The sequence below is a fragment of the Ovis aries genome, chromosome 16 (assembly GCF_016772045.2).
Source record: "Ovis aries strain OAR_USU_Benz2616 breed Rambouillet chromosome 16, ARS-UI_Ramb_v3.0, whole genome shotgun sequence".
NCBI classification, from domain to species: domain Eukaryota; kingdom Metazoa; phylum Chordata; class Mammalia; order Artiodactyla; family Bovidae; genus Ovis; species Ovis aries.
Window position 1 is genome coordinate 17,228,185 of NC_056069.1, and position 23,756 is coordinate 17,251,940.

The following is a 23,756-nucleotide window of genomic DNA, read 5'->3' on the forward strand; positions in this document are numbered from 1 at the left end:
CAAGGATCATCCTCCCTTTTAGTCTCATCACCTTTGAGAAGCTTATCGAATACTTCTTCCCTTCGCTCCCCCACCCTTATTCATGGCTGAGCACCACAGGCTCCCCATCCTTCTTCCAAGGAAGGGACTGGCAAAAAAGAAAGAGACATGCTCGAGAAATGAAAGACGAAGAAACCTGACAACCGAACAGTTTAAACCAATGGGGTTGGCCTTTCTCTCCCACCTTGGCCTCGGACCAGTAGTCGGTTCCCTAAATGCTGAAATCTCTGGTCTTCACGATCTCCTCACCCCTCATCCCCTCAGATGAGGCCGGGAAATGAAAAGGCCGGGGTGAGCCGCGAGGCTGGGTCAATCCTATCGGAGCCTGCGGTCCCCGGGCGGCGGTCCCCGGGGAGGATGGAGATCGCGGGGGAGGAGCGGGGGGCCCCCCGACAGGGGACCCTCCGACGCACACCCCCGAAGACCCCCGGGCCCTTCCCCGTAGGCCTCCCCCCGGCCCAGCCTCCCGCAGGGCTCCTCCCCGGTCCGGCACTGCAGCGGCACCCGGGGCGGACCCCAAGCTGGCCTCACTCGCACACACGCCACACACAAAAGCGCCGCGGCCGCCGCCTTCCCGCCCCCACAGCCCGGCGGAGCAATCAATGAGGCGGCCGGCGCCCGCGTCTCCGCCGCGCACAGCCGACAGCGGGGCCGCACGGCAGGGGCGGCGGCGAGGCTCACCATCGCTCCGCTTGATCTCCACGTAAATCCCGATCTGGATCTTGCCGAAGTTGGCCGTTGCCATCACCTCATCTGGAGCAGCGGCGGCGGGCCGAGGGAGGGGGACCAGAGGGCGGAAAAGGCGGGGAGGGGGCGGGGTAGGTGTGTGAGGGGGAGCGGTTGCCCGCGGCCGCGCCGGCCCGGGCGACAGCGTGAACGCGAGCCGGGGCCGCGAGGAGCAGCGGCGGACTGGCAGGCAGAGGCCCCGGGCCTGCAGGCCGGCGGGAGGACGCGCACGCCCGGGCGTCGGGGTGAAGCGAGGGCCGGGGCGGTGCGGCGGCGCGGGGGAGAGTGGGAGGGCCCGCGCCGCCCGCCCAAGAGCCGACGCTGAGGAGGCGGGGCGCCGCGCGCCTGCGCAGAGCGTGCCTCCCGCGTCTTTTCCTGGTCGGCCCGCCTTGCCCCGCTGCCTCGAGGCGGCCCCGCCCAGCTCCACGGCTGGGCGGGCGGCGGCCGAGGCTAGGCCGGCGGAGGGAGCGGAGCGCGCGCGGCAAGGCCCCCAGGGAGCCTGCGTCTAGTTTGATTTCTGCGCGCGGCCTGGAAGAGGCGGGAATCTGCGCTTCCAAGAACTTGCACTGTTGCTGGAATGGATTAAGCTCCCTGCGGTTTCTGGGCTTTCCGGCTGGAGCGCGAGGCTGGGGGATGTGCATTTAGGGGTCGGCCATTGACAGCATGGGTTCAGTGTCTCATCTGACAGTGTCACCGCCATTGCTTCTTAGAGGTGGCCTGTGCGAGGAGACGTCCCAAGGTTTCCCATCCAGTGGTAGAAGAAGAAACACCTTTGAGGTGTCACCCACACTTAGTCGGAATGAAGATCCGCTTTTCATGGCCTTGACTTACAGCTCATCGCCATTCAAAAAGAAACGGCGTGGTCGGGGAGTGGGGGATTAGATTGCTGGATTTATGATGCATCCGATGCAGATGTCTTGGCTCTGCAAATAGTTCAAGACTATTTGCCCTGGACCATAAAACCAGTAACTATGATTCAAGGACAGAGGGCCAAATAAATTTGACAAAGAAATGTGCCTTTTCGGTAGTCAGTTGGTGAGTCTGACCACACCAGCGTGTGGAGAGCAGGGTTCTTCGTCCTGGCAAAACAGGAAAGCCCTGTGGACAGGGACCTTGGAAACTATATTTACAGCACTGTGTACAAACCTCCAAACGTGTGACATTTGCTTCTAGTTTTAGGACTTGATATGGAGGAAACACACTTATCGTGCCCTGCTTTCTCTAGTCAGTGTTAATCTCCCTGTAATGATAATTTAAAATATACAGTTTTAAAATTAAAAAATTGGAAACTGGATATGTGTGTGTTAAGTGTGTGTAGGAGTATATGCAAATAGCTAGTGTTTTTATGCTAATATAATCAAGTCAAGTAGACCCTAAACATTTTGTTGAGAAAGATTTGGACTCTGTAACTTAAATGTATTGAAGGCATACTTATCAAAGAACAAAGTTTCTTACATCCAGTCTAAAGTAAAAATAATGTCTGTGAGAAAAACACTAGGCAGACAACTTTGAAAACCAGCTTTTACATGTCAGAAATGACTACTGTAAACCTCAATTTAGGATCTCTGTTTCAAAATAAGATTTGGTGGTGTTAGTGGGTTTTTTTTTTATTATTATCTTGAGTGCTTTGTCTGAACTCTTTGAGCTTCTAATAGAACACCTCCGATGTCTCTATGACTGAGATATAAAGTATCTATGTATTTGCTTGCAAATTCTTTTAAGAATACAAAGAAATCAAGCTATACACTTATGAAATTTAAAATTGCTTCATAAAATGTGTTTTATCATGGTTGCTGACACATACCTTGCCCTCCGTGGGCTATATAATTAAGAAGCCTAAACCTTTAATCCGTAGTTAAAAGTATTTAAAATATATATACATTATCCTGCTCTATAAAAAAAATGTATGAGATGTGCTACTTGTCAAACATAAAAACCTTTCCTTTATAGGTCATACCCAAAAGGCGTATGTTTTTCTGTATGCCCCACCCAGCATTTATATTTCCCAAGACTTGCATCTTGGGCTTTGTGCCAGTGGCCTTCTGAAGCGCACCGGTAAATAAATGCAGTGCGGCTACGTTTCCATCAACATCCTGTATCAAGAATTCTGACTCTGGCTCCAGCGTTAGCAAACTATATAACCCTGACTAGAACAGTGACTGGCATATAGTAGGCACTCAGACATTTGTTCAAGGAATTAACTTGTTAAGCTGCTCCAAATCTTGGTTACTTTCTTAAACAGCCTGGAAAAATAACTTCTATTCTCTCAATTGCAGAAAATTTTCATGAGGATCAAATGAAATAATAAAATGTGACAGTATTTTGTATTTATAAGTATAGTCAAGTTAAAAAAAGACAGTAAACCACCCTATAAAACATAGCCTAATACCTTACTGTAATCTTCAAATCATTACGTGAAATTTTATATCCAATGATATAAAATTAAAGACACTTTGCAATTTGGCTCTGACCCTCAACACCTCATATCTGAGAGGATAGCAAGAGCTTAACAGACCTGTCTATATTCTTTTACCCACTTGAGTCCTTCCTACCTTACTTTACAGAATAATTTTGCTCAAGGATAATTTCCGTCAAGTCATATCCTATTCATAGTAGCTGCTGTTGTCCTACCCTATCCTGAATTGATAAACCATTTCAAAAAAATCATAGTTTCTGTAATAAAACCAAGCCAATCTCATTATAAAGCCTAGATTAAATTTTTTTTGGTCTGCTTTGGAGTCATTAGTACATAAACGTTAAGAGATTATTCCAAGAAAGAGGCTGTTAAGTCAGTGAGCAAGATTTGAAGCAGAGGGCAGCACTCGCCAGAACCAGTTACCTGCTCCTCTGGCAAAGAGCAGAGGAAGAGCTTCAGTTCTAGCTCAAATCATATGTACTTGTCTACATCTTATTTGAAATTTTCCATTCAATGTTTGCATCTAAGTTACTTCCACAAAGTTTGTGAATTTAGGATTGAATGGAAGGATAATAGACTTGATAGAAACTTTCTTTGACTCTATGGTCTACTTTCTGTCCTCAGCTGTTTGGGAAACTCTGGTTGTCAGTGATTCCCATTCCCCTTAAATTTACTCAAATTTTAATTCTAATCAAACGTGTAATTTTACTGTAATATATTTTAGTCCTTAAAGGAATACATTAAAAACACTTGGGAGATATGAATCTCAGTTGTACCCACTCTATAATATCTGCTTTTTTCTTCTCTTCTGGATTTCTCTTTCTGCCTGCAAACATTTTCAGACTCCTTTGTCTTGGAAAAATATTTTCTTGATCCTTCTCTTCCTATTCAAATTCCATTCTATTTTTTTCTTTCCCTCCCCTGCAAAATTCTCAAATGACTGCTTTAAATACTCACTACCTTGATTCCACATCACCCATTCATTTCCTAACCCCTAGACCTGGATTCAGTCCTCTACTGTATTATATTTTTTAAAGTCAACAATTACCTTGTAATTACCTCATTCAGTATACACTACCATCTTTATTTACCTTGAATTCACTGGAAAATGGCCGACCTGCTGTCTCCCAAACAATACCGTGCCCATTCCCACCTCAGTTTATGCTCATAGAGTAAATAATTTACTCTCCTCTTTTTCAGTCTGTGCTGCATGGCTTGTGGGATCTTATTTCCCCAACTATAGATTGAACCTATGACCCCGGAGTGGAAGCACAGAGTCCTAACCACTGGACTGCCAGGGAAGTCCCATACTCTTCTCTGCTTAAAACTTTTCCATGTGGCAAAGCACAGCTGTAGGTATTCGGGCTTTCTTTATGGTATTTTGTCCGCTCAATCTAATCTATAATGACTGCTCTGTCTGAGTGATTCTCCCCCAGCCATGATCATCAGACACACTTAAGAAATATTTTAATAAAAATGCATAAGCACAAATTTTACTCCAGGCCTAACAGTTTAAAATTTCTAGCTGGGAGCTTTACGTGGTCTGTTTTTCAAAAACTCATCAGGAAGATTCTAAAATATATGTATAACTGGTTGAAAACTATTGATTATGCCTGAATTTCCATATGGTTTTTTCTAAACACTGGCCACTTAGGAACTAGGTACTGAATAAACATTGATTGGTTATTTATCTAGTCCATCTTCTTTGTTATAATTCTTTCATGTATACTTTTCAATAATCTAATTATCAAACTTATTTTGATAGTATACTTTCATCTATACCTTTTGATAGTGTCTTGGATTATATTAACTTTTGGTAGAGAGCTAATTTTAAGGCCTTTTAAGGTCCATATTGGACTTAGATCTGTATAGAAATATCAATAATGTGGTATCATATTCAATTATTGTCTGCACTGAAGTATGCCTAATCCTTATACTGGTTCATGAAGTGTTTGCCTTTTCATTTACACGACTGATTCCTCTCAAAAATAGGAAGTATAGATTATACCAGATTTTCAGTAATTTGATGAATATAACTCATAAATAACAAGAAGTGGTCTTTTCACCATTTGGAGTAATATATCCAAAGTGAAAATCATTTCTATATCCTTGAAAGAGTTATTTTGTATATTATTACAATAGTTATTGAAGCTGAAATTCCAATACTTTGGCCACCTGATGCAAATAACTGACTCATTTGAAAAGACCCTGATGATGGGAAAGATTGAAGGTGGGAAGAGAAGGGGACAACAGAGGATGAGATGGCTGGATGGCATCACCGACTCAATGGACATGAGTTTGAGTGAACTCCAGGAGTTGGTGATGGACAGGGAGGCCTGGTGTGCTGCAGTCCATGGGGTCACAAAGAGTCAGACATGACTGAGCGACTGAACTGAACTGACAATAATATATTCAGTCTAAATCAAGTTTAACTAGAGAGAATAGGGTTCCCTGAAATATTTCTTGTTGTTAAAGGATAGCATCTGATTTTTTGGTTGCTGTTATGATATAATCATAAAAAACTTTACAGAAAGCCAATTTTCCAATAAATATTAAGACCCCAAACATACCTTATTTCCCTAATCTTTGTTAATATACATACTTACTTTTACGACTGTTTGAATTCCTTCTTTAAATCAAACATACATGTTATGTACCATGATCGGAACCTCGCTAGGACAAAGTAAACACATAACAGTGGAAACAAAGACATTCTTTTCATTGTAGATTTAATCTCTTAAAATATTTGTTTTGCTTGACTTCATTTCGTATGACTATTTCAGTGTGTTTTTATAGTCCCTATACTTATAATTTTGATTTTTGGTTTTTGTTTTACTGCCCTGGGTCTTCGTTGCTACGCACAGGCTTCCTCTAGTTGTGGAGAGTAGGGCTAGTTGCATGGACTTATTGTGATGACTTCTCTTATTGAGGCATGCAGGCTTTAAGCGTGGTCTCAGTAGTTGTGCACAGGCTTACTTGCTCTGTGGCGTGTGGAATCTTCTGGACTAGGGATTGAACTCCTGTCCTCTGCATTGGCAGGTGGATTCTTATCTACTGTGCCATCAGGGAAGTCCCATATATTTATAATTTTTAATAGCCATATCTATTCCATATATTTCTTCTTCTTTTTTAGGGGGGGCACACCCTGGGGCTTATGGGATCTTAGTTCTCAATCAGGGATCCAACCCATGACCCCTACTGCAGAAAAGCAGAGTCCAGTTCTCCTGGGTTCCCTTACCCTACTGCTCTCCACCCGGGTGCCCTTTTCCAATAAAATCTCTTGCTTTGTCAGCAGATGTGTCTCCTCGGACAATTCATTTCCGAGTGTTAGACAAGAGCCCAGTTTCGGGCCCTGGAAGAGGCCGCCTTCCTGCAACAAATGGCGACTCTGGCAGGGACTCTTCTTCACTGAGACTGACATCCTGACCACTGGGGGTACTCAGGGGCCAGCTTGCCTGCCAGTGGACCAGACCCAGCGGCCGCAGGTGGGACCCTTTTGTCTCTGGTCTCCTCCTGACGCGGACAACTGGCCAAAGCGCCTGAACCGGTAAGGAACAAGAGACTTTATTGACCTCTCTCCCCTTCCCTCTCTCTTTCCTCTCCTTAACCCTTGCTATCCTTCCCTGTTTTTCTAGTCCCCCGGTCCTGGACGCAGGAATCTGGTTGAAGGGCCCTCAGCCTGAGCTGAGGATTGGAGACTGATCACCTCCTCTTGGCAGAGAACTCGAATTCTGGTTCTGGTCTGGTCTGATTTCTGGTAGGGCCGAATTCCAGTCCTTCCTTCTCTGGAGGCCCAGGGAAAAGTCCCATAACGCCTGGGCATCTGTAAGGCCACTCCTTTCGCCCCCCCTCTCCCGCCTCCTCCCCCTTCTTCTTTCAACCTGGCTTCCTTTCCTCCCTTGAAATCTTTTATGTTAGTACTTAGATTCTTGTATTTAAGGGCTTCCCTGGTAGTGCAGAGGTTAAAGTGTCTGCCTGCAGTGTGGGAGACCTGGGTCCAATCCCTGGGTGCGATCCCTGGGTCGGCAAGATCCCCTGGAGAACGAAATGGCAACCCACTCCAGTATTCTTGCCTAGAGAATCCCATGGACAGAGAAGCTTGGTGGGCCACAGTCCACGGGTCGCAAAGAGTCGGACACGACTGAGCGACTTCACTTTCACTTTAACCACTGGACTGCCAGGGAATTCCCTTGCTATTCCATGTATTTCTAAGTCATTTTTTGCTTACACATTCACTGTATTGTTGGGTTATCTTCAATGTAAAATTCTAATTAGGAACATCTTTGAAAAAATTTTTGTGGGAAAATTCCTGTAAATGAAAATATCACATCAAAAGATATGAAAGTTATCACTTAAATTGCAAAGGAGATAACATCACTTCCTTCTTAGAACCAATCACCAGCTTCCTAGAATAAAATCTAAATTCTTTACAAAACAACACATGATCTAGCTTTTGTGATCTCTCCACCCTAGTCTGGTACGACACACTCCTGCTCATTCTTCTCTAGCCTCACGGAGTTATTTACTTTCCCTTAAATATTTCAAGCTCTTCCCTAGATCAAGATAGTGGCTCTTGCTCAACTTGTCATATGACTGTTTCTGTTATCTTTCAGATATGAGTAAAAAAATACCCAAATTTATACTTGCTGATGTATAGCTAAATGAATAGACTCTCAAATGAGCTAAACTGGTAATGTATTTTCTTATTTACAAGACCTAGAAAATCCATATTTAATGTTTTTGTCTTTTAAACCTCACAAATCTCTAGTAGATACAGATAATTACTAAGTAATGAATTCTCATAAAGAATTTTTAAGTGCGAAAGAATATAAAGTAAAATGAAAGGGAAAGCTCTCAGCCCTCTACCCCACCCCCCTCGACCTCTCACATCCTCGCTCACCCTTGCTTGCCCTCCAAGTTCCTTGGCTTGGGTGGAACCCCTGTTAATACTATATCAATCCAGTAATCCTTAAACGGTACTGGGCACAAGATTCATGTGGGTTGATTGTTATGCAGAGTCTAGGGTTCAGTCACCAGAGACTATGATTCAGTAGGTCTAGTATGTAGTTCAGTAGAAGATCTTCTATGGTCTAATAGATCAGGAGATCTTATATGAAGTCTAAGAATATGTATTTTAACATGTACTCTAGGTCCTTTAGGTGATTTTCATACAAATAGATGATGATGCTTTCAAAAACTTTTTAAAAACTCATTTAACATATGAGTAATGCCTATAATTTATATTTTAAAGAAATCATGCTTTATATATTGTTCTGAAAGTTTCGTTTAAAATACATTTTGGACCCCTTTCCGTGACAATGTTCACAGATCTATCTCTGTTTTAATAGCTGGTTATTATTCCACTGTATGTTTGAATAGTAGAGTGTAGGCAGATAAGCATGTAGATAATTATTTGGGTTGTTTCCATTTTATCTCTTTCTCTTATCAACAGTGTTGAATACATTCATTTAGTCCTGTTGTATGAATCATTCTATAGGATAACGTCCTAGAATTAGAATTGCTGAGCCAAAAAGATAGTCACATTTTCAATTTTGGGTAAAATTGACAATTTTTGTGTTGCTTTGATATTTTTGATGTTATACATCAATTATGCTTCACACATTATTTTAATTAAGCGTAATATATCATCATTTTCATTGTTAATCTATGCCTTCTCCCATTCCTGTAGATTTCCAGATATCTAACCAAATTCTTGGCCTTGACATACTGCCTTGTTCTGACTTCAAGCTTGTGTACAAAGCCTGCTTCAGGAGTTGATTCAGACCCCTGCTCTAAATTTATGGCCCAATTTTCTGTAATTTCTCAGGGCTAGCTGTTTCCACACCTCCCTTGCACTCATTGCTATGTCATGATTCTTTAAGTCCACACCCTAGCCCAGGACTCCATAAAACAGTTCTACCCACACCCTTCTCACCTACTCCTACATGTATGGAACAATAACAAACTATATAAATAATTTATAGTTACATGCTGATTGTGTAGTGTAGGCTCTAAATAGAGAATAAAGTCCATTTGAACTAGAGAAGTCAGGAAAGAAATTTTAAAATACTCTTTGTGTTTTTATATTTTGTTTATGACCATTCAAGAAGTTCAGTTTTAAAAAGGGAGTAGGGATCAAGAGGTATGATTTCAGCTAGGCCCTGAAAGATGACTGAGATCCATATAGACAGAGATCTAAATCGCAGAGAAGAAAGCAAACAAGGCAAAAACAACAACAACAACAAACAACCACCACAAACAGAAGTAAGATATTTCTGATACAACCACTTGATGAAGCCATTTTGACAAGAGGTAGGACGGCCCAATTAAAATGTGAAAGTCATGATTTCTGCCTTAAAAAAATGTGGATGTGTACAACCAGACATCTGTATTCTGTCTCTAATGGTTCCAAATAGGAAAAGGAGTATGTCAAGGCTATATATTGTCACCCTGCTTATTTAACTTCTATGCAGAGTACATCATGAGAAAGGCTGGGCTGGAAGAAGCACAAGCTGGAATCAAGATTGCCAGGAGAAATATCAATAACCCCAGATATGCAGATGACACCACCCTTGTGGCAGAAAGTGAAGAGAACTAAAAAGCCTCTTGATGAAAGTGAAACAGGAGAGTGAAAAAGTTGGCTTAAAGCTCAACATTCAGAAAACGAAGATGATGGCATCTGGTCCCATCACTTCATGGGAAATAGATAGGGAAACAGTGGAAACAGTGTCAGACTTTATTTTGGGGGGCTCCAAAATCACTGCAGATGGTGATTGCAGCCATGAAATTAAAAGACACTTACTCCTTGGAAGGAAAGTTATGACCAATCTAGATAATATATTGAAAAGCAGAGATATTACTTTGCCAACAAAGGTCCATCTAGTCAAGGCTATGGTTTTTGCAGTGGTCATGTATGGATGTGAGAGTTGGACTGTGAAGAAGGCTGAGCGCCAAAGAATTGATGCTTTTGAACTGTGGTGTTGGAGAAGACTCTTGAGAGTCCCTTGGACTGCAAGGAGATGCAACCAGTCCATTCTAAAGGAGATCAGTCCTGTGCGTTCATTGGAGGGACTGATGCTAAAACTGAAACTCCAATACTTTGGCCACCTCATGCGAAGAGTTGACTCATTGGAAAAGACTCTGATGCTGGGAGGGATTAGGGGCAGGAGGAGAAGGGGATGACAGAGGATGAGATGGCTGGATGGCATCACCGACTCGACAGACATGAGTTTGAGTGAACTCCGGGAGTTGGTGATGGACAGGGAGGCCTGCTGTGCTGTGATTCATGGGGTCGCAAAGAGTCGGACACGACTGAGCGACTGAACTGAACTGAACTGAATGCTCACTCCAAATATGGTGGACTTCTGTGTTCTACTTTAGTCACTTCTGTATTGCTTGAACTTTAAGTTAGCATCTATGGTTTTTATAATCAGACTTTTTTTCACAAAAGTATAGGATCACCAGTTCTTATAGGAGGGAGATTGAAGAGACATAGCTGATAAGAAACGTACGCCTTGAAGGTGGATATTATTGTGATGGGCTTTGAACATTGTGCAGAGATGTTCACCCTTGGCATGGACATCAGAGGGGAATTCCTTTGAGGACAGGTATGATAAAGCAAAAATGCAATTTATTTAAAGCTATAATTTACTTTGTATTTTATTTTGATAGAATGCCCAAGTCAGTCAATTTAGATTTGGTATTGTAGTGAACATGTGTTGCTTCCTTCTCAATAATCTCTTCTTTCTTCCTAGTAATACCTTGAATTTCTCAATTATCCAGTTTGAATGGGACTGACCCTTCCTCCAACAGCTCCAAGGGTAGACCCTGATTAGTATAAGCCAGCCAGTAGATTTCATCCCCCGACCCAATGGTTGTTTCATAGATGAAATAGTCCAGTAAGTTGCAAAGAGTCTCCATTCTCAGAACTGACTTGAGTAATTAGGTAAACAAACTCCCACTTTTCTGCTAGAAAATGAACCTGAAGAAGGAAGCTTCAGAGTTGTTCGCAACCATCTTTGTGACTACAAAGTGAGGGCCTGGTGAAAAAAAAAGGACTCAACCTTGACAAAGCAGAGCCAAAATTTTGAGGGAGAAAAACTGGTGCTTGTCCTGGTTCTTGACCTGCTGGGCTGAATGAAAGCGTCCCTGAAGTCATATCTATTTCTGAGTTTTCCTGCAACATAATCCATAAATTCACTTCAACGTTTCAGCTAGTTGAAGCTGAATTTTCTCCTTTCTGCAGCCAAAAATCCCAATAAATCCAAGGGGCATAGCGCTTGTGGATGTTAGTACTGTCTTGAACTCTGTAGGACGTTGTCATGTGCAGAAAATGGATCAAACGTTAGGGTTTGAATTTGTGCTTTGACAGAGTTTATAGCAGAAGCTAAAGTCCCTAAGGTTCAAATTCCCACAGGGATATAGAATTTAAAATAGTCTCACTAGTAGATTTATTATCAATTGGCTTCTAGAAATTATTTTTAGCAATCTCCTATCAAGCTTCATTTTACCTTTAATCAAGTACTGGAAGAAATGGGGCTAAAGATGTAAAGTAACTTGGGTCAGTCATTTTAGTTTATTTTCTAACCTCTTGGTGGTATTTGTACTACATTAGAAGCTGTAAAAAAAATTAGAAATTTAAGATTTTATTTTGAAATCAATTCACTTGGTTTTACATAAGATCCCAAATACAATCTGAAGATATAAGATGCTATTTGAAACAAGTCATTGAGTAAACATATACCCTTATTATTGAACTTAAAGATTTAATCCTTTTTTAAAAAGTGATTTTTCTCAGACTGTAGAAGCAGTTTCCTACAAATCATGTTAGACCTGGAAAGACTGTAGCAGGAGTGGCCCCAAGACTTGCATTTGTAAGAGTTGCTGTTGAAGGGCTAGCCAGAGCCATGTTTAAAAGAGTGATAACTAAGGAAATGGATGAACACTATCTGAAGAAGGAAAAGAAAATATAAGTAAAATATCAGTTGATGTTAGAGAATCCAGGCAGGTTTCGTTTATAGTCTTTAAATAGGCATGGCTCTGATTTTGACAAAGGCCTTCAGAGCAGTTCAAAGAGAAGGAATAAGTGGATCCTGCGGAAGTTCTGGGAAGACTTTGCTGAACTCTGACACAACCATCAGTACCTGTCCAGGAATTAAAAGAACTTCAGAAAAAGACTTTTGAGGAACAGTCAGAATGTGTACACATACTGAATATTGTATATATTAAAGAATCATCTTTAATTTTATTGGGTGTGAAAGTGATATATATATCATTGTTCTGTTTTTTAAAAAATATTCCTATTTAAAAATATCCCTTATTTGTTAAAGATACACACACACACGCATCTGCGCACATGCACATCCACACCATACAGAGACTTTTATCAAAGGGGAGACACCGTGAATCTTTTAAACTCTTTAATAAAGATGACATTTTCAGTCCTTACAAGTTGAAGATTGATACAAGAATGTCACATGTCATGGAAAATGGAAGATATGAAAATCCCAAGAATTCTATAAATGAATAGCAGAAACTGCTGATCCTCAGCCTCCCTGTCTTAGAGCAGCCATATGATAGAGTTCTGGCCAATGGAAGGTTAGTAGAATTGATGTGCACTCTTTCAAGCCATCAAACCTTCCTGTGGTGTTCTCATTTTTTCTCTCACCTTTCAGTTGAAGGACAGAACTCCTAGAAATGCTGCTGCTGCTGCTAAGTCGCTTCAGTCATGTCCGACTCTGTGCGACCCCATAGACAACAGCCCACCAGGCTCCTCCGTCCCTGGGATTCTCCAGGCAAGAACACTGGAGTGGGTTGCCATTTCCTTCTCCAATGCATGAAAGTGAAAAGTGAAAGTGAAGTCGCTCAGTCGTATCCGACTCTTAGAGACCCCATGGACTGCAGCCTACCAGGCTCCTCCGCCCATGGGATTTTCCAGGCAAGAGTACTGGAGTGGGGTGCCATTGCCTTCTCCATCCTAGAAATGAGTGAAGCCCAAAACCAGAAGGAGTCTGGATCCTGAATGACTGTCCCTCTCCCCTCTGAACTACAGTGCACTATACAGTGTTGGATAAGAAGCAAATTTTTATTGGATTACATCCCTAACAGTTTGGTATTGTTTATTAGAGAAGTTAGTCTGTTACGATTAATACACAAGTCACCATCAACATTTTAGACTATTAAATGATAACTAAAAGTGGTGGTTTGATTATGACCAAAGAATATTCATCGGACACAGGTTTCCTAGGAAACCGACTCTGAAATAGAGATTACTTTTCACTTTCATGCATTGGAGAAGGCAATGGCAACCCACTCCAGTGTTCTTGCCTGGAGAATCCCAGGGATGGGGGAGCCTGGTGGGCTGTCTATGGGGTCGCACAGAATCGGACATGACTGAAGCGGCTTAGCAGCAGCAGCAGGAAATTTACCAGGAAGTGGCTTAAGGATCAACACCTTCGGGAGAGCATAAGAAGTGGAACTGGACAGAAGGAGAAGTTGTATTGCGATGCATTGGCAACAAAGGCCGCTGTAATTGCATGGAGAGCTTTAGAGCTAGGATATTCTTTCAAAGATTCTCGAGTTGAAATGAGAGAGCAGTTGTACCCCTGTATGTGGGCCAGTTTTTGCATTTGAGTTTTCCTAGGGGAGTGCTGCGATTCATGGGGTCGCAAAGAGTCAGACATGACTGAGCGACTGAACTGAACTGAACTGAACTGAACTGAGGGGAGGGGAGACGATGTTGGATGAGGCAGCTTCCTTTGGCAGTGGGCAGCGCCTGAAGAGGAATTCAGCTGGGAGTCCTCAGTAGCCAACACTCCTGTAACGGGAAATTAATGCCTTAAAGATGGGTCTGGGCAGTGCAATACATATCCACTTCAAAAATATTCCAGAAGCTGGGTTGTGAATGACAATATGCTTTTAATGAGTAAGCCAAGGAGCTATGTATTGTTTACTAAGGAGACTGGCTACTAAGGCCAAGGGATTAGTAAAGTCTGTATTGAATGCCAAGGAGTTTGAGAAAATAATATTAAGACAGCAGAAGACGGGTAGATGGGGGAGGTAGGGGAATCTTCCTGGAGGTTTTAACCAAAAGACCTGGTTAAAGATAACTGCTTAAAATAAACCCACTCCAGTGTTCTTGCCTTGAGAATCCCAGGGACCGGGGAGCCTGGTGTGCTGGCGTCCATGGGTCTCACAGAGTCGGACATGACTGAAATGACTTAGCAGCAGCAGCAACAGCTTGGAGTAAAGCACAGCTTCTAATTGTTACCCTCCACTGACTTTCTGATTACCCATTTGATGATAATATTTCATTGAAAACCAGTTGGAGACTATTAAAATGATCAAAACAATGGTTCAGTGAGGTCTTTAAAACTTGATTCTTAATACATTTTTAAAGAAGGCAATCTTTCTCTTAAAGAATCTTTAGTATTTGCTGCAGAACAATGTCTTGAAAGTTTAGAAAAGTTGCCCAAAGATAAACTACATTTGGAGCATAGCCTAATGTTTTAAAATTACATCCCAAACTCTGATTGCTTCATAGAGTCTGAATGACTGAGGTGGTAAATTGAGGGCAATAATATTCCAGGGGTAACAAAAGAACTGCAGTGATGGAGTATCTACCTTTTTTCTTCAAAGATATTAACATTCCCCTCCCCCAAAAAAAGAATATAATTAACATTTGTATACTCACCAGTACTTTTTTATTGTTATATAATCTTTTTCTTTATTTTTTATTGAAGTATAATTGATTTTTAATATTATGTTAATTTCAAATGTACAACATAATAATTTGATATGTTTACATATTGCAAAATGATCACCACTATAAATCTAGTCATCAACTGTCACCATACAAAATTATTACAATGTTAATGCCTACATTCTTATGCTGTACATTACATATCAAGACTTATTATTTTATAACTGGAAATTTATATTTTTTAATCTCTCTCATCTATTGCGTTCATCCCCCTCCTCTGGCAGCCGCCAACTTGTTCTCTGTACCTATGAGTCTATTTCTGTTTTCTTATGTTTATTTATTTTTTTCTAGATTTCACAAATAAGTGAAATTATATAGTATTTGTCTTCCTATGATATTTCACTTAGTGTAATACCCTCTAGGTCCATTCATGTTGTTGTGAATGGCAAGGTTCATCTTTTTTGTAACTGAGTACTATTTCCATTGCTTGTATAAGTTTGCATATATGTATACAATATTTTTTAATCCATTAATCTTTTGATAGACTCTTGGGTTGATTCCATATCTTGGCACCAGTACTTTTAATAGCTAATAATTTGTTACTAAATAATAATTATTTTATTCATAAAGATCTTTTATACTTGTAAATATTTTAAAATTATTTATTTTTTTATAAAAATGACTGGTTTGAATTATATTCTTTCATAACTCTATGACTTTCTACTTCACCCAATGACATTTGGATAACCTTTACTAACTCTTAAGACAAATGGAAAAAGTGGGAACTTGCCCAGGAGAGGAAATCCCCCCAAGAGTTCAGAGTTACAGAAATAAATCCTCAGGCTGACTCCAAGGGTGCTCAGTTGATCTAGTTCATGTTTCTACTGGAGTGCTGATTTCAAAGGAAACTTCCTGAAACCTCACAAATACTGACCTCTTTCAGAAGCTGGTAACATGAAGCAAAACAAAGTTTCCAAACTCATTTGCAATGAATTGTACTTGGAAACAGACAGTTCCTGTTAGAAGTAACTGTACCCTATCATGTAGTCCAGCAAACTGTCCTGGATTACCACACTTGAGAAATTCAGGTTTGTTTTTTCTAAGTTTCCTATTCTAGGGAGAATCAATCTTTTTGATGGTTATCTCATTGGAACAGAAGTCATAGGCCTTACCTATGAAATAAAGCCTCATAATACTTACGTGTATGTGTGAGTCAGTATATGAAATGCTAATAAATGTAAACTATAAAAGGAATGATTTAGGGTACTCCATAAAAATACATGACCAATTTTGTCTTATTAGATAGTGTAGAATATATTATATTTGTGAATCTGCTGCTAAGGAATCCTTCCTAAACTGTTTCTGAGATGGGGATCCTGAAAAGTGAATTTTGCCAAATTCTCCTTGAAAATTATTCACTTGTTCACTCATTCAGCAAATATCTACTGAATATCTGCTATGTGCCAGGCATTATTGTAGGTGCATGGGACACATCAGTGTACAAAACCAAGATCCTTGTCTGCAAGTTATTGGACATTCTATTGTAAAGAAAGTAAGTAAAAATGTAATAAATAAGTGACTAAGTGATATAGTATATTAGAGGGTGATAGGTATACAGGAAAAAAAAGTAGATAAAGTAGATAAAAAGGATGAGAAGTGTTGGTGGGGCAGATAGTCTGCAGGATTAAGGAGGAGAATCTGGGCAAGACTTATTGAAATAGTGGGTTGTGAACACAGACCAGAGGGATCTGAAGGAATTTAACTCTGTGACTACATGACTACATGGGCAAAGAGCACCACAGTCTGAGGAAGCAGTCACACAAAGCCCTGTCTAGTTGGTTTGAGAAAGAGAAGGAGTGAACAGAGGTGATGATGCAAGCTGTGATGCAGCCATGGCCAATCCCTCAGAGTCGTCTTGAGTTAGGTCCAAATGGTCAGGTCTTTATACTCCCACAGTGATCTGTCATTGGATGTGGGCCACCGTGGAATGGCTGTAACTTTGAGCAAGATGGCTCTCTGCAGCTGAGGGGACTAAGAGCTCTAGGCTATCTACTGCCATCACTCCTAGCAGCGTTCATTGAAGAAATGCTGGGAGGTACATCTCAGTATCAGTTCCTCTGGCCTCTTCATTCCCAAAGTCACCTGTGGTTCATGATGGCTGCTGTAACTCCAGTATTCAACCAGCTGGAAGAACGGAGAGAATGAAAAGGAAATATCCCAGAAGTTGCATGTGCTACTTCTGCTCAATTTATTAGTAGAATCTAATCACATTGCCACATCTAGCTTCAAGGAAATCTGGATTATGTAGCCTTTATTTTTGATGGCCTAGGACAGCAAACAAACAGAAAGGACATCAAATACAATCAGCCATCTCTGTTACTATCATGCTCCCCATTTTTGTAGGGAAGAGAATGTGGTTTCACAGCACAGAAGAATAAACGAAGTGCAGTCCTTTTAGCTTATTCAGGATTTCATGATTTTGGATACTGCAGAATTGACAGGCAGCAAAGAGACAATATTACCTTGAAGAGCTCACAGAAGAGAAGATTTTATGGGGGAAGGCTGTTACCACTTATATAGATAAGTGGTCAGGCCTGTGAAGTCCAGGAATGAACGCAAGGAGATTTGCATCCATAGACTGGTGGGACTTGGGGCCAGTCAGGTGGCATTAATGCAACATAAATGACCACAGAACAACTTCCTTCCTGACCCCCGTACTTGGCTGGCTTCTTCTGACTTTCCAGTCTTCTTTACTGGCTCTTCTTCCCATCCTTGACTCTTTAAGGTTGGGATACTTCCTAGGTTCTGCCCTTAGTCCTCTTCTCTTCTCACAATGAATCATTGTGCATTCCTTTCCTTTATTGGTTCATATAACTCTTTGAGAATATGATGACCTTCAACCCCAGAAAACTGTCCATATAAACATCACCAATTTATTGAGTAGAATAACTTAATAGAATACCAACATTAAAGATTTTACTTTTCTCCCATCTCTGTCTTTAACAATGTTATATCAACTCTTCCTTAAAATAGGTCCTTCATGACGTGTCAGGAACAGCCCATAGCTTTCTAGACTAAAAACAGCAGTGGACTCTGCTTTAAACTTTAACCACATTTCCACTTTTCCACTGACTGAGACTTGATCGGTGGTCTAAGGACCTTCAAAGTCAGCTCTTTGGCTCTTCCCCCACCCCTCTCTTCTCATTCACTGGGTAAGAATTCTCTAGGAGGAGATGTAGGATTGCCTTGTGTAACTGATCTTCCTCTGACTCTGTCCAGACCTGTTCTCAGTAGCTGGACTCTGCCAGGTAGGTGATGGCTTCTACCTTGTAGATGGTGAGTGAGACTTTCTCTGGGTGCTTCTCAGAGTCATCTTGGCTGTCTCTGATGCTAAGAATCTCTTTCATCCTTTACTCCCATTATGGGTTAATAAGTTTATGTACCCCTCCCCCCAATTTATATGTTGAAATCCTAACCTCCAGCGTGGTGGCTTTAGGAGCTTGGGGTTTTGAAAAGTGATTAGCTCTTGAAGGGGCCCTCATGAGTGGACTTGATGCCCTTATAAAGCACAATCCAGAGAGCTCCCTCACCCCTTCCACCATGTGAGGATGTAATGTGAAGGTGGCTAGCTATGGACCAGGAGGCAAGTCTTCACCAGACAATGAATTTGCCAGTGCCTTGATCTTGGACTTCCTAAGATCTCCCAGCCTCCAGAACTGTGGGAAATAAAGTTTAACAAATAAGCCAGCCAGTCCATAGTATTCTGTTGCAGCACTCTGAGTAGACTAGAATGACTCCAAAGACTTTCTCTGAAAGAACATCACCTCTCTCAGCTGGTGGTTGCCTGGACAGCCTTACAACGTCTATCCTCAAGTCCCCTTCATTAATACATTTTCTATATGTAATTGCACATACATAAAATATTTGCATTCTACAGGCGGGCAAATCTCAGAGGAAGAGGAAAGAATGGGTTGAATTAAACATGCCCTAATTTCTGCCTCCAAATTCATCAATCAGATGCCTCTCTGCTCTGTGGAGGTCAGTGAGTGATGAGGAAAAAGGAGGACTGAAGTGTTACTCTACCGAAAGTACCATGACATGGTAACATCAGGTGGGGGGAGAAATGTTCCTGACTAATAGTTTACGTGTAACTGTCTAGTATACAACTACACTAAGATATGTCACATAGGTATATTGAACTTAAAGTCTATCATACTGAGCTCATTATTTTCAGATACATTCCAATCTTGTAATCTGTATTTTCAACTGTATTTTTATCTAATTGCCCACATACTTATTCATGGAAAAAAATCTAGAAAATCATCTAGGATTCTCCTTAGCTTCCCCATCATCCCAGTCAATCAACAGATTTTATATTTTATATCTCTCTAGAATCTCATCACTATTTCTCTTGCTTTAGTTGAGGCTATGACTACTTCCGATTTGAATTATTGCAACAACCTTCTAATCAATTTCTTTACATCCAGATTTACCTAAAATTTTCCCATACTGCATCTAGTGCAGTCCTTCTAAAATTCAGATCTCATGAAGTGATGCTCCTGTCTGAAACCCTCCAGCAGGTCACTACTGTACTAAGTTTGTTTGTTAGTTGCTCAGTTGTGTCCCCACGGACTGTGGCCTGCCACACTCCTCCGTTCATGTGATTTCTCAGGCAAGAATACTGGAGCGGCTAGCCCTTTCCTTCTCCAGGGCATCTTCCCCATCCAAGGATCAAACCCCGGTCTCCTGCATTGCAGGCAGGCTCTTTACAGTCTGAGCCACCAGGGAAGCCTGTACTATGTTGTTTATCAAAGTGTGGTCCTTAGAACACCTTTGGCTAGAATCACTTGGATGGGATATTACAAATACAAATTCCTAGGCCCAATGGAACACTTAGAATCTCTGGGGACATAATCCTGAAGTTTGCATTTTTGACTTGTATATTTAGAAAGTGGTTTTTATACCCAAATTTTGGTGTGAATGCTAATCTGTAAAATAAATCTAAACTCCTTTTCAGAGTGTATAAAGCTCTTTAGCATTTGACTTCTATCACCTTTTTAATTTTTTGTGCTACCACTACCATCTTTGTTTTGGGAAACATGTTTCCTAATAAGCCGTCTCATATTTCTTTGTCTTTGAATATGCTAGTTCCTTGGTTTGGAACATTTTTCTCCTTCAGCTCTCTTTAAGCTCATGAAAACCATTTTAACCTTCAAAATCTTATTACTTTCACTCTCTCTCTTTAATGTAGATACACACACACACACACACACACACATGAATCCTATCTATCATCTCTATTTGGCCTTATGCAACTGTTGGAGCTAGTTGAGCACTCTCCATGTAGGACTGCTGTCTCTATCTCTGCTAATACTGGGAAGGAAGAAGGATATGAAGTGGGAAAGATGACTAAGGGCAGGCAGGAATCCAATAAGCCTGAGGTGCAATCCCACAAGGACAAACAGTAACCTATATTTTTATTCTTGTTGCCTCTGATGATGATACCTGATGATGATAAGCGTATATTGCAGGAGCTAGGGCTCTTCAGTACTGAGACAAAAAATACACACTTGGACCAGGAGCTGGAGGAGCTAAAGGATGATCCAGGGGAAGATAGAGCAGTTGCTGTTTCCCTAATATCCTCTAAATCTTTCAAGAATCGTCCTTGTGGTCCACTGTAACTGGACGCATAAAAGAAAGTGAATTCTAGGAAATGTTGCACTCAGCCAAGCTGATAAATTAAGAAACACAGCACACACTGGATAATCTAGTTTGGGCAGGGTAGTCTCATTGGTGAGATGACATTTTCACAGCTACTAAAGTGAGAGATTGGGCCAACAGAATAAAATGGCCAAGATATGCAAAGGTCTTAAAGCAATAATAGCAAATAGCTAAGCCAAAGAAAAGGCAAGTTTCAGCTGAGTGTCAGGAATAGTTGGAATTAACATCTTAAACCACCATGACTTTCTTCCTGCTATTCTGTTTATCTGTGTCAACTTCATCCTTTTTCACTTAAAACTGTTTTCCTTCACCTGGTAGAAATGTGGTCTCTTAAATTATTAAATTGTCTTTGTACTTTCTGTGATAGTCCATCAAAAAAAATCTGGGGGAAATTACTCATTGGTTTTACTTGGGTTAGTTGTCCATCCTTGGATAAATTATGTAGTATCAAAGGATGGAGTATGATATTAATTATCTGTTCTTGTATAATAAACTACTTCAAAATTTAGAAGCTTTAGAAAGCAATGGCTATCTGTTCTGGCTATCTCACAGTTTCTGTTCAACAGGAATTTAGGAGCAGCTTCGTTAGGTTTATGTCTTGGGCAGAAGTAAAGTCATCTCTGATGAAATTGCAGTCAAGATGTCAGTTGGAGTTGCAATGATGTGAAGGCTTGACTAGGCTGAAGGATTCACTTCCAAGGGGACCCATTTACACACCTGCTAAGTTAATGCTAGAGGCCTCAGTTCCATGCCATGTAGAAATCTTCATAGCTGCTTGAATGGCTTGAACGTTCTTATGACATGACATCTGGCTCCCCCCCAGAGTAAGTGATCTAAAGGAGCAAGAAAGATGCTGTGATATTTTCTTTTTTAATTTGCTTTTTATTAAAATTTACTTTTATTTTTTATTGAGGTATAACACATATAATAATATATTATGAAGACATAGAAGTCATACTCTGCTTTTCCTTAATATCCTAATAGTTATATAGGTCAGGCTCATTCAGTGTGGGAGGAGACTACATGCGTGTGTGAATGCCAGGAGGTGAGATTCACTGGGGGTAATTTGAGGGGATGGATCACAAGGTGTTTGTAAGTTGCACAGCTTGCATTAGGTTCTTAGTCTATGTGGGCAGAGTGAGGATAAAATATGATATCACAGGAGAACATTCAACTCCCTTAAGTGAAGAGAAGAGACACTATATGGACAGAGTAGATAAAGAAGAAATATCTGGACAAATTGGGGGAAGGATGCTGGGGAAAAGATAAATGTCGATTACTAGTCACATTGTTATAAACACTCATATTCATGCCTTGAATGAATCTCTGTGGTACCTTTTGGCAGTCTATATCCCAGTCATCAATTTACAAATGTCTCTCTTCTACTAGCTTATGAGACCCCTTTTTTCATCTTTGAATCTACATCACGAAGTACGTTATCTGGCACAAAGCAGACAACCAAATATACATGAACTGAATGGAACTAAACAGATGAGGACATGAGCAGAGTTCTTAAATAATACAAGGTATGGTTAGTATATAGAATCAACATCCAATCTCAGATTAGAAGGCATTTCTTGACACTTGAAAGACATGTTCTTTAGATGAAATAAGTTAGAAGTTTATGAAATGTGTATCTTCAAAAGTTAGAATAGGCTAGATTATGAATAATTTACATTCAACACTAAATAAATAATATTTATTGAATAAATGAAAATTTGATAAGACTTTTATTTGTTGGTGTCAGGAACAGAAGCCCAACTCAAACTAGCTTAACAATAAAAAGAGAGTAAACTGGAGTAATTAATGGAATCCAAGAGGCTCCAGGTCCTCAAGACTAGAACCACTAAGTGTAGCACAAAAGGAAACCTAGAAATTCTTTTCCTCATGACCCTTATCTCTGGTCTCTTCCCACATCTGCTTCACTTTCTCAGTGTAGACCAACTTTCTTGTTTTCAAACCACATATCAGGAGTAATGGTTCTCAAGTTAGTATTTATAGGAGACTAGATTAGGAGAGATGATCTGTTCCTCTCAGTTCCAGTTGTAAAATTCTTGGGAAATGACCGATAGACTCCTTTAAGGTCAAGTCTCCCTTCTCAAAACAAACTGATCGTACTTGGGGGGCAGTGTCACATTGTAAAAATATTGCAAAAGCTGCTGCAACCCTAGAGATTGGACCATGGCAGGGAGGCAACTCCTGAAAAATAGCTGCTGGGTAGACAAAATAATAGGCATCTCTTCCATGAAGATTTAGATAAGTTAAAGGATGACATATTCATTATAAAACACAAAGTTTGTTCAAGGTCCAACACAGTCTCTGGAGCTTGATGTGAAGTCCCAAGATAGTCTCCATGTCACTGTAAGAAATGATTGGTTGGAATCTTGGTCTGAGGCAGGGTAACATTTGTCATGTTCTTGTCATAATTACAACATCACCCTGGCTGGGTTGAAAGCACTGTCTGTATTGCTCCATGTAATGAAAAGGGTTTAATTAAGATTTTAATTTCCTTTGCTGATGTGTTGAGGAAGTTGTCAGAAGAGATTAACTATAGATTACAGCATTAACTACATCATTTAGCTGTAAAGGAGGATCCAGATGACTTTTATAACACCTACCTCCTTCTAAAATTTTGGTGACAACTGTGGTAGATTTGCTAATAACTGACTTCAGCATCTGGGAGTTTAATGCCTATGTTTAAACTCAAATGTTTTTTGATGCTACCTACTCTTTTTTGTTTCATGTACTTTGGCAAAAAAGAAAGTGTCTCTAAAAGGTCTTAAGACCTCCATTACGAATGTTATTACAGTAAAAATAGAAAATGTAAGATTATTGAATGTGAAAGTATAGAAGAATATGTTCTTGATCTAGTTTTTAAAGGAAGAGAAGTTATGATCATGTTAAAGTTACTTCCCTACAACATTCCTTTCTTAGTCTGTTTTGGACTGCTATAACAAAATACTGGTAGCTTATAAACAACAGATATTTATTTCTCACAGTTCTGAAGGCTGGGAAGTCCAAGGTCAAGGCACTAGCAGATTCAGTATCTGGTGGGAGCTGGCGTCTTTGATGGCTCTCTTTTTGTCATAACTTTGCATGGCAGAACAGGCAAGGAAACTTTCGGAGTCTCTTTTAAAATAATTTTATTAATTA

At 40.6% G+C, this 23,756-nt stretch overlaps 1 protein-coding gene and 1 long non-coding RNA gene across 9 annotated transcripts in view; one reads left to right on the forward strand and one right to left on the reverse strand.

Moving 5' to 3' along the window:
• KIF2A (kinesin family member 2A) overlaps nt 1–1,052 on the reverse strand; it is a 71,771-nt gene extending 70,719 nt beyond the window's left edge. For all 8 annotated transcript variants that reach the window (XM_015101286.3, XM_015101283.3, XM_060400406.1 and 5 more), the window contains exon 1: nt 721–1,052. In XM_015101286.3, the coding sequence (XP_014956772.1) occupies nt 721–784 (64 nt within the window). In that variant the 5' untranslated portion in view covers nt 785–1,052. The remainder of the gene's footprint in view (nt 1–720) is intronic.
• Nucleotides 1,053–1,169: 117 nt separating this feature from the next.
• Nucleotides 1,170–12,428, forward strand: LOC132657945 (uncharacterized). The gene is made up of 2 exons (XR_009596758.1): nt 1,170–6,728; nt 9,655–12,428. It is a non-coding gene; the product is annotated as an uncharacterized LOC132657945 (long non-coding RNA).
• The last annotated feature ends 11,328 nt before the right edge of the window (nt 12,429–23,756 follow it).